At 36.3% G+C, this 12981-nt stretch overlaps 2 protein-coding genes across 6 annotated transcripts in view; one reads left to right on the top strand and one right to left on the bottom strand.

The window, feature by feature from the left end:
- Nucleotides 1-12981, bottom strand: part of MED12L (mediator complex subunit 12L) — a 363255-nt gene that overhangs the window by 59204 nt on the left and 291070 nt on the right. For 4 of the 5 annotated variants that reach the window (XM_037736428.1, XM_017522838.2, XM_037736430.1 and 1 more), the window contains 8 exons: nucleotides 10715-10942; nucleotides 9931-10072; nucleotides 8152-8272; nucleotides 7363-7464; nucleotides 6558-6671; nucleotides 3346-3545; nucleotides 1001-1189; nucleotides 34-108 (listed from right to left, as the gene is read on the bottom strand). In XM_037736428.1, coding sequence (XP_037592356.1) covers nucleotides 34-108; nucleotides 1001-1189; nucleotides 3346-3545; nucleotides 6558-6671; nucleotides 7363-7464; nucleotides 8152-8272; nucleotides 9931-10072; nucleotides 10715-10942 — 1171 coding nt within the window. The remainder of the gene's footprint in view (nucleotides 1-33; nucleotides 109-1000; nucleotides 1190-3345; nucleotides 3546-6557; nucleotides 6672-7362; nucleotides 7465-8151; nucleotides 8273-9930; nucleotides 10073-10714; nucleotides 10943-12981) is intronic. The other variant, XM_037736429.1, reaches the window with a different exon arrangement.
- P2RY12 (purinergic receptor P2Y12) overlaps nucleotides 1-12981 on the top strand; it is a 46955-nt gene that overhangs the window by 8467 nt on the left and 25507 nt on the right. The gene's annotated exons all lie outside the window — the stretch shown is intronic.

Raw genomic sequence — 12981 nt, 5'->3', positions numbered from 1 at the left:
TTATACATAGATAAGCTTTCAATATAAACTCACAGGGTCCTTCAAGCACTGTTTGATCATTAACTGGAGTTCTAGCCAGGATTGCCTCAGTGTCCACTGCTCAAGATTCTGGGGAAAAAATTGAAAGAATAATAGACATCAAATGTGTTAAAATATAGTAATTCCTTATATTACTTATTTTCTCAAGAAAGAGCAGAATAACCATACACAATAAAATAATTTATACAGCTCCAAAGGTTCCAAATCTTGTTGCATATCTATTAAGTAGAGATACAAATAAATAAAAACACTAATTATTAAATAAACAGTTAATACTGTGCCTGACTCAGCTATGCACTGAAACTAAATAAGCATTTCTCCTTTCAAAATCGATTTAACCAATCCCATTCCAAAATGATTTCAATATTTCTTTTTTTTTTTTCTCTTAAGAGACAGAGTCTTGCTCTGTTGCCCAGGCTAGAGTGCAGTGGTGTGATCTTAGCTCACTATAACTTCTACCTCCCAGGTTCTAGCAATTCTCCTGCCTCAGCCTCCCGAATAGCTGGGACTACGGGCGCATGCCACTATGCCTGGCTACTTTTTGTATTTTAGTAAAGACGGGGTTTCACCATGTTGCCCAGGCTGGTCTCAAACTCCTGAGCTCAGGCAATCCACCCGCCTCGGCCTCCAAAAGGGCTAGCTAGGATTACAGGCATGAGCCACTGCACCCGGCCTCAATATTTCTTTAATAAGATATTTAACACAGCTCCTCTCTGAAGCATATTTCTCGTGTAAATACAATACCGATTTAAAATATCAATATTTGTTTGATGATTATATACAATTTGCAGCTTGTACATCCACCCAGAAATAAAGTATGTCAATTCCATAGAAAATGTGGGGAATAAAAATCAGAATTAATTAAAGTCAGGAATTAGCAAGGACAAAAAAAGACAGTAACTCTTTTTATAATCACAAAGAATTTGTCAAATGACAGAAACACACTCTTCATACCACTTACCTGAAGAATACGCTTAATGTGCTGTCTTTGCAGGTTGTCCCCCTCAGTACATTCTTTAATGCCATGAGGATAACAGATAAGCTGCAATAATTTCTGTGCTTGCATATTTGAAAGCACAGGGTCCAATATAAGTTCTTTGTCTGTACATAATCTTTCAGGTTCTTTTAAGCAATGCTCTCCTACCCATTCCTAAAAATAATATGGCAATTAGATTGACAGGCACTGGCTTTCGGTATATGTATGCAATATGCACTAAATCCACAATGCATAATTGAATATAAAACTGACAGGAATTTTCCAATTTAAAAAATTACATGAATAAAGTAGGTAGAAAAGTTTTAAAAACAAAATTTCTAGCATTTTGATTTCTAAAAAATAAAAAGTAGACTCTTGCTTAAAAATTTTTTTTAATGGGGGAAAAGGAAAGGAAAGACAATAAAGAGAATATTAGTGTGTCTAAAACTCCTGGCCTCACATGATCCGCCTGCCTTGGCCTACCAAAGTGTTGGGATTACAGGCATGAGCCATCACGCCCTGACCTAGTGTACATTTTTGATACTGTATTTTAATTAATCATTTTTTCACAAAGCATTGGATGGCACATTTAACATGCCCAGCCATGTGTAACATTTCTAAAACTATTTCAGATGTATTACAGAATTAAACAAACAAGTAAGATAATGTTTTTGGGAATCAGCATTGGGAATCATGGAAGAAGGTGATACTAATATGAAATAGGCAAAAGTGTAGAACAGCTTTCTGAGGTTGGATTGGAATTGAAGGTATCAGTAGGAACTCATAAGTATAGGTATTTACACATATTTATGTGTATGGATGTAGTTTTCTTCTTAGCTTTGTCTGCTGATGGGTCCTAGAATTAATAATACTCCCTAGCCATGAGCACACATAGTACTCAGAATTCCTTAGTTTCTAAGTACCATTCTCTGCTAAAAAGAACCAGGGGCTCCTTGGAGGAATAGGTGATTCCAGGCCCAAGGCAGAGAAAGTACAACATGGGCCAGAAAATATGAAAATACTATTTATTTTTTTTTATTTTTTATTTTTTTTGGGACGGAGTTTCACTCTTGTTACCCAGGCTGGAGTGCAATGGCGCGATCTCGGCTCACCGCAACCTCCGCCTCCTGGGTTCAGGCAATTCTCCTGCCTCAGCCTCCTGAGTAGCTGGGATTACAGGCACGCATCACCATGCCCAGCTAATTTTTTGCATTTTTAGTAGAGACGGGGTTTCACCGTGCTGACCAGGATGGTCTCGATCTCTTGACCTCGTGATCCACCCGCCTCGGCCTCCCAAAGTGCTGGGATTACAGGCTTGAGCCAAATGTCAAATAATGTGACAGACAGGATGAATAGATTCCTGCTGGACAAATCTGGGACAGTCTGAACATGAAAATAATTAAGTACCGTATATTATAACCCATATGAATAATAGATGAATAGGGGAGAAGGGCAGGCTCTAGGTGGCACATGCCTGTTATCCCCACTACTTGGGAGTCTGAGGCATGAGAATTGTCTGAAACCCCCTTAAATTAGGACACAAATTGATACTGTGGAGGGAGAATAGGAGTTGGGGGAAAAAATAAAATTTTGCAACCATAGTAAAGACTAGATTGGGCAAGATGAAAATGAATGCTTATAAGGTGTGGGGGAGTTAGATGAGGAGAAGAAAATGTGCACTGTCTCCAAGTATCTCCTCAAAGACTGTTTATTGCAAGGGGAAAATGAGTAACTATACAGTGGAGGAATCTTGAAACTGTGCAATGGAAACAACGTAATCAAAAGTATCATCATCCTTGAGGTGCAAATGGACATCACATGCCTTTGGACATGATTACCTGAAAGAACTCAAGGTTACTTCTGTAGTATCTTGGCCAGGGATGAATAATCTGAAGCTAATCTACAGGAACCCTTAGACAAATCCAACAATACTGGGACAAATAACAAAATCGAACTGTGGCCTATAGATGAGAAAAAATTACTGTACCAAAAGCTGTATTTTGGTTATGTTATGAAATAATGCAGTATTCAAAAGTAAAGAATAAAATGTAGCACCTACTCTTAAATGAATGGTTGAGAACAAAATAGGTATATGCACCCACATTTCCACATGTAGCAAAATGTAAAAATTAGTAAATCTGTGTAAAGGATGGACATAAGTTTTTAAAAAATAATTCTTGCAACTTTTCAGCAAACTCAAAATTATTTCAAAATAAAGTGAGCAAGAAAAAAAGGACCCGATCTACGCACAAGTTTCCTACAAGTGTAAGTAGCTCTCTCCAAAAGAAGAGTTACATATTCAAAGTAAAAGGCAAATTAAATCAGAATACCTGTTGACAGATAGTCCTCAGCACATATCTAGCGTATTCTCTTAAATTGGCAGTTTCTATGGAAATGCTTTTCCCACAGGATTTTGGATTTTGTGAGGCAGTCCAGATATCATCAGCATTCCCGTCACATCGCAAACCTCTCATAGTGAAGTCATCATTCTTTAAAGAGCTGACACTGTTATTGCCAATTTTGGCATCTCCTAAGTAATAGAATCACAAAAGCAAAATCACAGAAGTTCAAAATATTGCCAAATATTTGAGTAGCAAATGAGGATAGCTTTCAGAGATTTAAAATACGTGAATAATATTATTATTGAATAGTCAGTTGTTCAGGAATAGAAAGAATGGATCAAGAGAATAAATGCATGAACCCAGAGCAGTTTCTATCAGAAATGGAGAAAAAGCAAGTTCGAGACTCGGTCCTTACTTTGTTTGTATAATTATAATTTCACCAAACTTGGAAAGGCCATTATGAATCACACTAAATAATCACAGAACACTGGTTTCACCAATATTTCAAGCACGAATGTATTCAAATTCATTTGACTTATAGACAAGGAAAAAATGGGTTACTCACCCTTCTAGATGTCCCTTTTCCATTTCTTCTCTTACAATGACTTAGTTTCTATCCATAGGTCAAGAGAAAAGTTTTGCCTTAGCCCACCTTACTATCAACTTCTTGACAAGAGAGATTTATTTCCCTGGGAATGGAAAAGGGCAATGCATACTAAGGAAGCCCTGAAAAGTAGGGCATTCATTGAATAACCCCTGTTTTTCACCTTCCTCTCTGTGTCATACAAATTAGAAAACCTTACCTGATAAATCTCTACTATACTTAGTGAAATGAAACTAAGGAAAGTATTTTCCTCATAACAAAGTTCTGGGAAAGAAACTAAATAGAATGTTTGAATAGCTAGAAATAAGAAATCTCTAGCCATGAAAGACAAATAACTATATTTTAAAACTGAGAGAGTAATAAAAATTCAAAATAAGTATTGCCAAATGATAGCAATTGCCTGTTTATTCACAGAATCAGAGGCCTGGACAAAAAAATTTCCCAGAACCAACAGATGATTTTACAGTAGGCCTTCATTGCCTGCTGTAAGTGGGCAACACCACGCCCAGGTTAATGCAAAAGGCCTTTTAAAACCCACAAGTCAACCAAGAAAAAGTTTTGACTTTGCCAAAAATATTTTGAAAAATCTGAATGGCTTAGAGTATTTACTTATAGAATCATAAGTGGAAGAGAGGAATAAATAATGTATCTAAATTTATCAATATATAATCATATGTTTCTCATTAAAACATAAACACAGAGTGCTAACTTCACTTTACCCACAGGATTTAATTTAATTCAATAGATCACTTCAGGAGTTGAAAGACTAAATTCTAAAAGTACCAAAATTTAGTATATTTCACTATCATTAGGTGATGTAAATAACTACCTCTATACCTGGAGTTAAATTATAGAAATTTAAAACCAAATTTGATATAACAGTCCTAACCCCCTAACTCAAAATATATCCTGGTGGATAGGAATTGAAAGAGTTGGTTAGGGCATGGTGGGGTGGATAAATTAGAACTTCCACAAATAAGAAAAGAGAAGAAAGGAAAAGAAAAGAAAGAGAAAAAACCAACTTCACTAGTCCCATACTAGGAGATCCTCAATTAGGTTAGATGTTAAGATGACAGAGAAGGAATGAGAGTCTGTGCCAGACCTTCCGCAATTGCATAGACAATAGAACACACTGAGTGTTCAGTGCCTACCTGGCTCCAAGCTCTGGTGACATTAAACTGGCCTGATCCTGACTTCTTAGACCCAGGGAATCCTCCAAATTATGTGGATATTTAAAGAGGTGGGCAAATTTTACTTGAGATTAGACCAATCCTACAAATCAAGGGGCCAATGTCTAGAAGGTACTCATCTTGGTTTCTGCCATTAATATATTTGTCCCTTATGGATTTACACTTTCAACATAATTTTATTAAAAACTGATTCTTTGCTAGTTTCTCTGATGAGCGCTAGAAATACCACAGGTAAAAAAAGCCAGTCCCTATCTTCATGGTCCCTACATTTATTTATTAAGTAAAACTGACCAGCTGACTTTCTTTCAGATATGATCACGGTAGGGAAATTTTGCTCACTGAAATGAGCATTTAATGTTGACTGTATAAATCTATAAGCTCCTACACTCAGAGGCGACTATGGTCCTCAAGGTGGCTCTACCTTCCCTTTTTACCACAAAATTCACAGGCCTGTGTGTGTATCCTTTCTTAAGGCGAAGTTTCAATAGTTTGTTCTATGAAAATTCTGTTATCCTACCTCATCATCACCAAATAACATTTCCCAAGCAGGGCAAGATTATAGCCCGAAATATGTTATTTAGAACTCATCTAAAGCAATTCCTATCCACTCAGTAACTCCTGTTCTAATGAAGGTAAGCTCCTTCTGAACACAAGAGTCAAGGCCAAAAGGAAGGTACCCAAGGCTGGAATTAGGCAGTCTGATTTTAAGACTTTCTAATCATTCAAATCCTTTGTGATTTATAGAATAATGTTTTAATGTATTACCCTGTATATGAATAGAAAAGGCAGTGCTATTATTCCAGGAGAATGCTTACAAATAAGAAGGTAAAGAATATCTTGGACATTATGAATTAAGTGAAAAATATTATTGTGAAATCTAAAATTGATTTATCAATAATATCATCATTGCAACTAAGGCCTGTGTCATCAAAAAACAAAGTTAGAAGGAAATATACTTGTTCAGGGTCATAACAGAAGCAGAAACACTAAGACTAAAACTCAGATTTTCTGGTATTCTGCTCCTGAAATATAATCTGGATAAAATGTAAACAGTTAGGTGACCAAGTCATCCCTGTCTCTCACAAAGTGTGATTTCTGCCACCAAAGAAAGCAAAACAACCCTGTGGGTCTGAGAACCTATTTTATATCAGAATGAGGCATTATGCAACTAAAATACCATAAAAAATATTATATGTAAGTTCCCCCAGAGGCACTGTGGATAAGGGACAGCATCTTCAGAGTCTCATGTATTTGGTCTGGGAGAAACCAACTAATTTTTCCAGGAGAATAAGCGATCAAACAGTATCATGTTTCCAATAATATTACTAGATTTAAACCTGAGAATAAATTATTTGGCTTTCATTTCTTGTGATTAACCAAGAAGCTTAGGGTCAGAATAATCTTACCAAGCATCATAATTGCTTTTAAGACAGCAAACACGGCTCCCACTTCAATGCTGTTGTGAGCAGCGGCTAAGAGGTGTCTATCACAAGATGATCTTATTCCGGGGAAAGGTTTGCCTACAAAAACAACAAATTTTTAATAGCCTCATCACCGTCATTAACAATGTTTTGTAATTATTTACAGGTAGTCAGCCTTTCATTGTTAAACTGTTAGTGCTTAATTGCCATTAGCTTGCTTTAATTGAAGCTTCATGGATTCACTAAGAAACACTGCCAGGACTCCTCCCCACTTATCCTTTTCTTTTTATTAACTAAATCACTGTCTTTCCTTCTGAGAGAGACACATCAATAAGATTAGTAGGACCTTCACATACTTGTGTTGATTCTCACACAGACACATGTGTATCTATATGGAAATGATTTTTGAGAACAGACTTCACCAACACCTCCAAAATTCTTACCTTATTCCTTTTACTTAGTAAAAGAATAAATGAATCACCATTGCCCTAAGCTGCTGCACAGTATGTGAGAGGACCGAGCTGCCCACCAGCATGGCTTGGCCTAATAGCAGAGGTATTTTTATTGCTTATTAACTCTTGATTCATATTTCTCAATACATCCTGATATTACACGGATGGAAGGTGCTGACAGCCTTCTCACTGAATGGTATTATGTCACCCCTTCATCACCCCCAGGGCAAGCCCAAAAAATTAGGAAGGAAATTACAGAAAGGGACAGCCTATTTGGTCATTTTGGACCCTTTAACTACTAACAAAAAGGTAATGAGATTCTTCGGTAGTCAGCTCACCCGTTGCTTGAGGTAAGAAGCAGGCCTGGGGAGCTCGGAAGAGATGAAGCAGGAGTCGGCATGTCATTCGCGCCCCAGGCTCGGCGTCCGCATCTCCACAAGCTAGGAATGGGGGATTGGAAAAGCAAGTTTTCTAACACGCTCAGGAACAAGTCCTTCACCTAAATTTCCTGGAATAATTTAAATAAATTGTCCTTACAGTAAGAAAGTAAGGCCCTGGCTATTTTTCTGAGAAATCTTAGTGCTTCCTTAAAACAGATTATAACACAGCAGCTTCCCATCGTTTTCATGGGGATCCATGTTACTTTGTATAAAACAACTATTACAATTATATCATATCTACCTTGATACTATACCACTTCCCAATATACATACCCTCAAATATTCCTTTCCCTGTGTTTTTGTTGTTGTTGTTTGTTTGTTTTTAAGACAGATTCTTGATCTGTCACCCAGGCTAGAGGGCAGTGGTGCAATCTCAGCTCACTGCAACCTCCACCTCCCAGGTTCAAGCAATTCTCCTGCGTCAGCCTCCCAAGTAACTGGAATTACAGGCACACACCATCATGTCCAGCTAATTTTTGTATTTTTTTAAGTAGAGACAGCCTTTCACCATGTTGGCCAGGCTGGTCTCAAACTCTTGACCTTGTGATCTAACCGCTTCAGTTCCCAAAATGCTAGGCTTACAAGCGTAAGCCACCAAGCCCAGCCCTTCCCTGTAATTTAATGTTAGAAACAACTCCATTAAGACAACAATGAAATAGCAACTGATGTTCCTGGATGCTGCCTTACCTGCCGCTAGAAGAGAGGGAAGTGCGACATGCTGCACGACGTCCTCCAGAGAAAAACACTGTCGTGCTATCAGAATAGCAATGAAAGTAGCTAATGAATCATGGAATGAAAGGTCACTCACCTTCAAGAAAAACATTGACAGGTTTTAATACTTAACAACCTTTTAAGCAGTATCTCAGATTAATAACTAAGAGAATGTAGGCAATACCAATAAGATCTCAAATCCCAACATGAACCAACAGAGAGAAATGATAACATATCATGATGATTATCCTCTAGGCCTATTTCTATTTTATAAAACAATGAATGAGGTTTACCCACATTTCAATACTATAAGAAAATATTGAGCTTTGACTTGCACAGATGCAAATGAAAAATAAAACAACAAAAATGCAAAATCAGAAAATCACTACAAGGTGTAGCATCATTAAAACATTTTGGCAGAGTACAAGATAATATCATTTAAGAGTCAGACCATTAGGAAGCAAGCAAAAACCAGGAGGTTCCCCCTAGTTGAAAAACAAGACTCACTAAGGTTTTGGAGTTCCTTTCAGTGACAACTACTAAGGATTCTTTAATATGATTAAACCCAATTTTAAAAACAACTCTGAAAGTTTCCAATCGACTCTTAAATTTAAAAAGAAACAAGAACAAGAGACAGAGGGGGAAATTAATTTAGTCACAGTGAAATCTTTACCTTTCTAGATCTCACACGACCTTGGCAGAAAATAATAAGAAAAACAACTACAATAGCAACCTTCATATTGATTCGTACCATATGCCAAGGACTATGGTTAATTTGCAAAAGTCACCTCATTTATTACCACATCATCATAAGGTTCACACTATTATTAATTCCAACTTTTTTAGATGAGGAATTGAAGCAGAAGGTAAAGTGTAACTTAAAAAAGCAACCAAGAGATTAAGAAACTATATTAAAGATAAAAAATTTAAGTCTCTCCTTTCCAGAAAAGCAGGTCATATCTATGAATTTTATATACATAAATTCATAAGTCCTCATATAATGAAGACATAGAGATAGGATTGTCCAACTCATCCTGGTTAGCAGAATTCAGAAATAAACCTTCAGCTGAGAGGCAGGTGTAAAAATGTGTAAGAGATACTAATGTATGACAAAGGCTACTCCAGTGAGTGGTAACAGGAAGAAGTAAAGAATCAAGACAGATTTTTAAAGAAATACACACATCATGGATGCAACATGATATCCAAGGAAGTCAGCGATATATACAAGGGGTATCTCTTCATCATCTTCCAGACATAGTTGCCAAAAAATACTGGACACCCTCTGAATCTAGACTTGATCATTCTTATGTAAGCCAACAAAACCTTTTTTGTATACTGCACCTTAAACTTAAAAATATCAAAGTGGCTCTCTTTAGAATGTGAATTGCTTTGGTTAGATTATATCCCATGCTATGAGGAACCGAGGGCACATGAGATATAAACAGTAAGAAAAAAGCAGCTCTGAAGAGACCATCCATATGGAAGAAATCTCAACTAAATGGAAATTTCAGGAAACAAAGAAATTCTTGGCACCTCTGCTACAGATTAAAATATGCATTCTACTTATTTTTTTTTCCAAGTATTCAATCCTTGGCAATGTCATTGTGGCTTATTGCTTTTGGACAGAGAAAGAAAAAATATCTTATAACATTTCAGTTGAATCAATTACATAAAAGCCAAAAGCAAAAAGATTACCCGCTAAATAAATATTTAATTGCACATTTGAATTTTTAAATGAAAAAGAAAACTACTTACATCTACAGTGCAAAGCACATCATTAAACCCCCACACGTGATTTGAAGAACAACAAAGAGCCTTCAGAACCCCCAGCCATTCTGAACTAAGAACAGTGCAGCAAGCTGTAAGCTCAGAGGAGAAATTGGCTATGTCATTAATTCTAGAAAAGAAAAAGAAAACATAGAAAGTAATCTTGTACAAAAGAGAAATACTCACATGATATACTTAACATAAATTTCACTATCATCAAACAAGTCATTCGTTTTCTTAGATTTGCAGATAAAATAAATACTCATTTGTCAAATAACTTAGAACCTCGAGAAGATAAAAGTAAATGGCTTCAAATGTTTTCACAATTAATTCTGTTAAGCAACAAACAATAATCAGTACATACATGAATCAGATAATTTCATGAATAAATCTGAGCTATGATTTACATTTTTAAGGACATCAAAAAATTTATAGACTAAATTTATGTAATTTAGGTGGGTCCAAATACAGTTTTTTTCTAAATATAGGTATTTTAATTTGTATTTTTATTATATGTTTTTGAAAATAAATCATGTAATTTTTGGCCATATCGAAAACATCTTATGCCAGAGCAATCAGTCAGAAAGCACTGTCTCTCAGGTTAAGGAAATTATAAGATAGTGCAAAGGTAAATTCTAGAATAAAAGAAGATTCAGAAAAAGCAATGATAGCCAAATGTGAGTCCAGACAATTGCAAATGACATCAATTTCAAAGAAGTACCAAGGCCATAGCTCTTTGGTTAAACATGAATTCCAGGGTAAACCATCTCACCTGCCAGCGTCCTGATGGCCCATACATACATTCATGAGTGTATTGCAGACAAAGCTGTAGCGATTGGCCGCATTGTCACTGAGGATCTTGCCCAGCATTGAGTAGTTGATGCTGCGGGCTGAGGGATTCTCAATAAAATCCATCATGAAGTCCGGATCCCATCGCAAGTTCGAATTTGCAGGCATCACATTATTATATATGGTTTGCTTTACTTTTGAACAGGCACTACTGAGGTTATAAGAAAAAAAGTTAAAACAGAAAAATAAAACTAGAATAACTAGAAAACTATTCCACTTAAGGACATATTAAATGGCAGCAAATGTAAAGCATTTCTAGAGAAGATTCACATTATGAGTCCTTAATTTGAACTTCTTACTAATTGGTGCTAATCAGAGTACCAGGAATGCAGAAATTGCTCAATAAATATTTTCTAAATGAGTAGGAGAACAAAACAGAAATGAGGTATTTGGTTACAAATCTTAATTATCTCCTAAATATTGTCTACATTTTACATGTTTATAAAATCAAAGAAATTACTATGGCTTCCAACAACTGTGTCTTAACAATTGTTGAAAAGTGTTATTACTTAAAAACAAAAAAGGATTCTATTACACATAAGGGAAATTTTGTATTACTCCTAATTACAAATCCTACAAAACTATTCCTCTAGTATAGTGTACGCACTAGAAGTTCACATGCCAAGACTATTTGGGACACTGTGGCACAGCTGTGAAAAAGAGAGGCACACTCCCTGCCTTCAAGGAACTTATGTGCTAGTAAGGGGATATGGATAATACACAAATTCTATAGAAGTGAAAAAGCCACTATGTCATTCCTAAAAACTTATCATGTTGTATTTCTCAGAGGCATTAAGAGATTTTTTTTAAGAGACTGGTCTATCATATGAAAACAGCTCATGTTTCAGTGAATTACATCTGAATCAGATATAGACTATTGGAAGTATAAAAGGAATTAGACTTTATCTCCTCCAAACCTGCTCTGTGAATGAGACTGAGAGAATGATCTGATGTAAATGCTCAGATTCCACATAAACTTAGCTGTTTGTGCTTACTTTCTGTAAACAGCAAATCTATAAACAACATTCGCCTTCTCTATTCAAGAGCTATTTTATGCAGCAGAAATTATAGATTAATACATTTGGCAGCAAATGTATTCATGGTTTGAGGTGACATACGGCTTTTTTTCTTAAACCCATATTCTTATATACCTGCATAAACAGTAGCCAGGAATGAATCGCTCAAAAACGAAAAGTCATAAAGACTCTTTATCCTAAACCACTGTCACTGTCAACAGCTTTAAGAAAACAGAGATTATTCAAATCATTGTTTACCAAAATGTAGCATCAGCTCTACTCCTTCAGAATCACTTTTGAGGTTAAAATATAGGATCCTGGGCCTCCACTGTACAGTCTGTATGTATAAAAAGATCTCCCACATAAATCAAGTGCCAAATAATGCTTGGGAAGCGCTAGGCTAACAGAGAGGGCTAAAGTCATCTGCTAAATGGCAGCAATTACAATCTTCTATATTCTCTTTCTGTGCAGACAACTTATATTTAAAAAAATATGTTGGCTGTCACTGAAGGACACAAGTTCGCAGTTCAGAGTCATGACATTTTTCAGTTTCTTGAGGCTGATTTCAAAGTTAAAGCTGTTGATGGAAATAAGCCAGCATAGCACTTGGCAGTAGCTCGATCAGTGGTAAAGGTGACGAGTGTTATATCTCCCCAAATACGCCTCTCATACAACTGTGTGAATGGTGTTTCAGAAAAAATATTTCTCTCACACAACTTTATGAATAGTGCTTTAGTAAAATTACTAAAGTTGTTTATCAGTACACTGCTAGAAATCTCTGTGTATCTGGCTTTTGTTTGCCCGGTTTTCTTAAACTACAAAAAAATCTCTGACTTCAAGATATCCCAAGAAAGCTGTATTTCTTTTTTTTTTTTTTTAATTGCATTTTAGGTTTTAGGGTACATGTGAAGAACATGCAAGATTGTTGCATAGGTACACACATGGCAGCGTGATATGCTGCCTTCCTCCCCTTCACCTATATCTGGCATTTCTCCCCATGCTATCTCTCCCCAACTCCCCACCCGCTGCTGTCCCTCCCCTATCTCCCCCCAACAGACCCCAGTGTGTGATGTTCCCCTCCCTGTGTCCATGTGTTCTCATTGTTCAACACCCGCCTATGAGTGAGAACATGCGGTGTTTGATTTTCTGTTCTTGTGTCAGTTTGCTGAGAATG

Source organism: Cebus imitator, unplaced genomic scaffold, assembly GCF_001604975.1.
Source record: "Cebus imitator isolate Cc_AM_T3 unplaced genomic scaffold, Cebus_imitator-1.0 Scaffold25, whole genome shotgun sequence".
In the NCBI taxonomy this organism is placed as follows: Eukaryota; Metazoa; Chordata; class Mammalia; order Primates; family Cebidae; genus Cebus; species Cebus imitator.
Note: the sequence above shows the minus strand (reverse complement) of the source record. Positions and strands in the feature narration are given on the sequence as shown.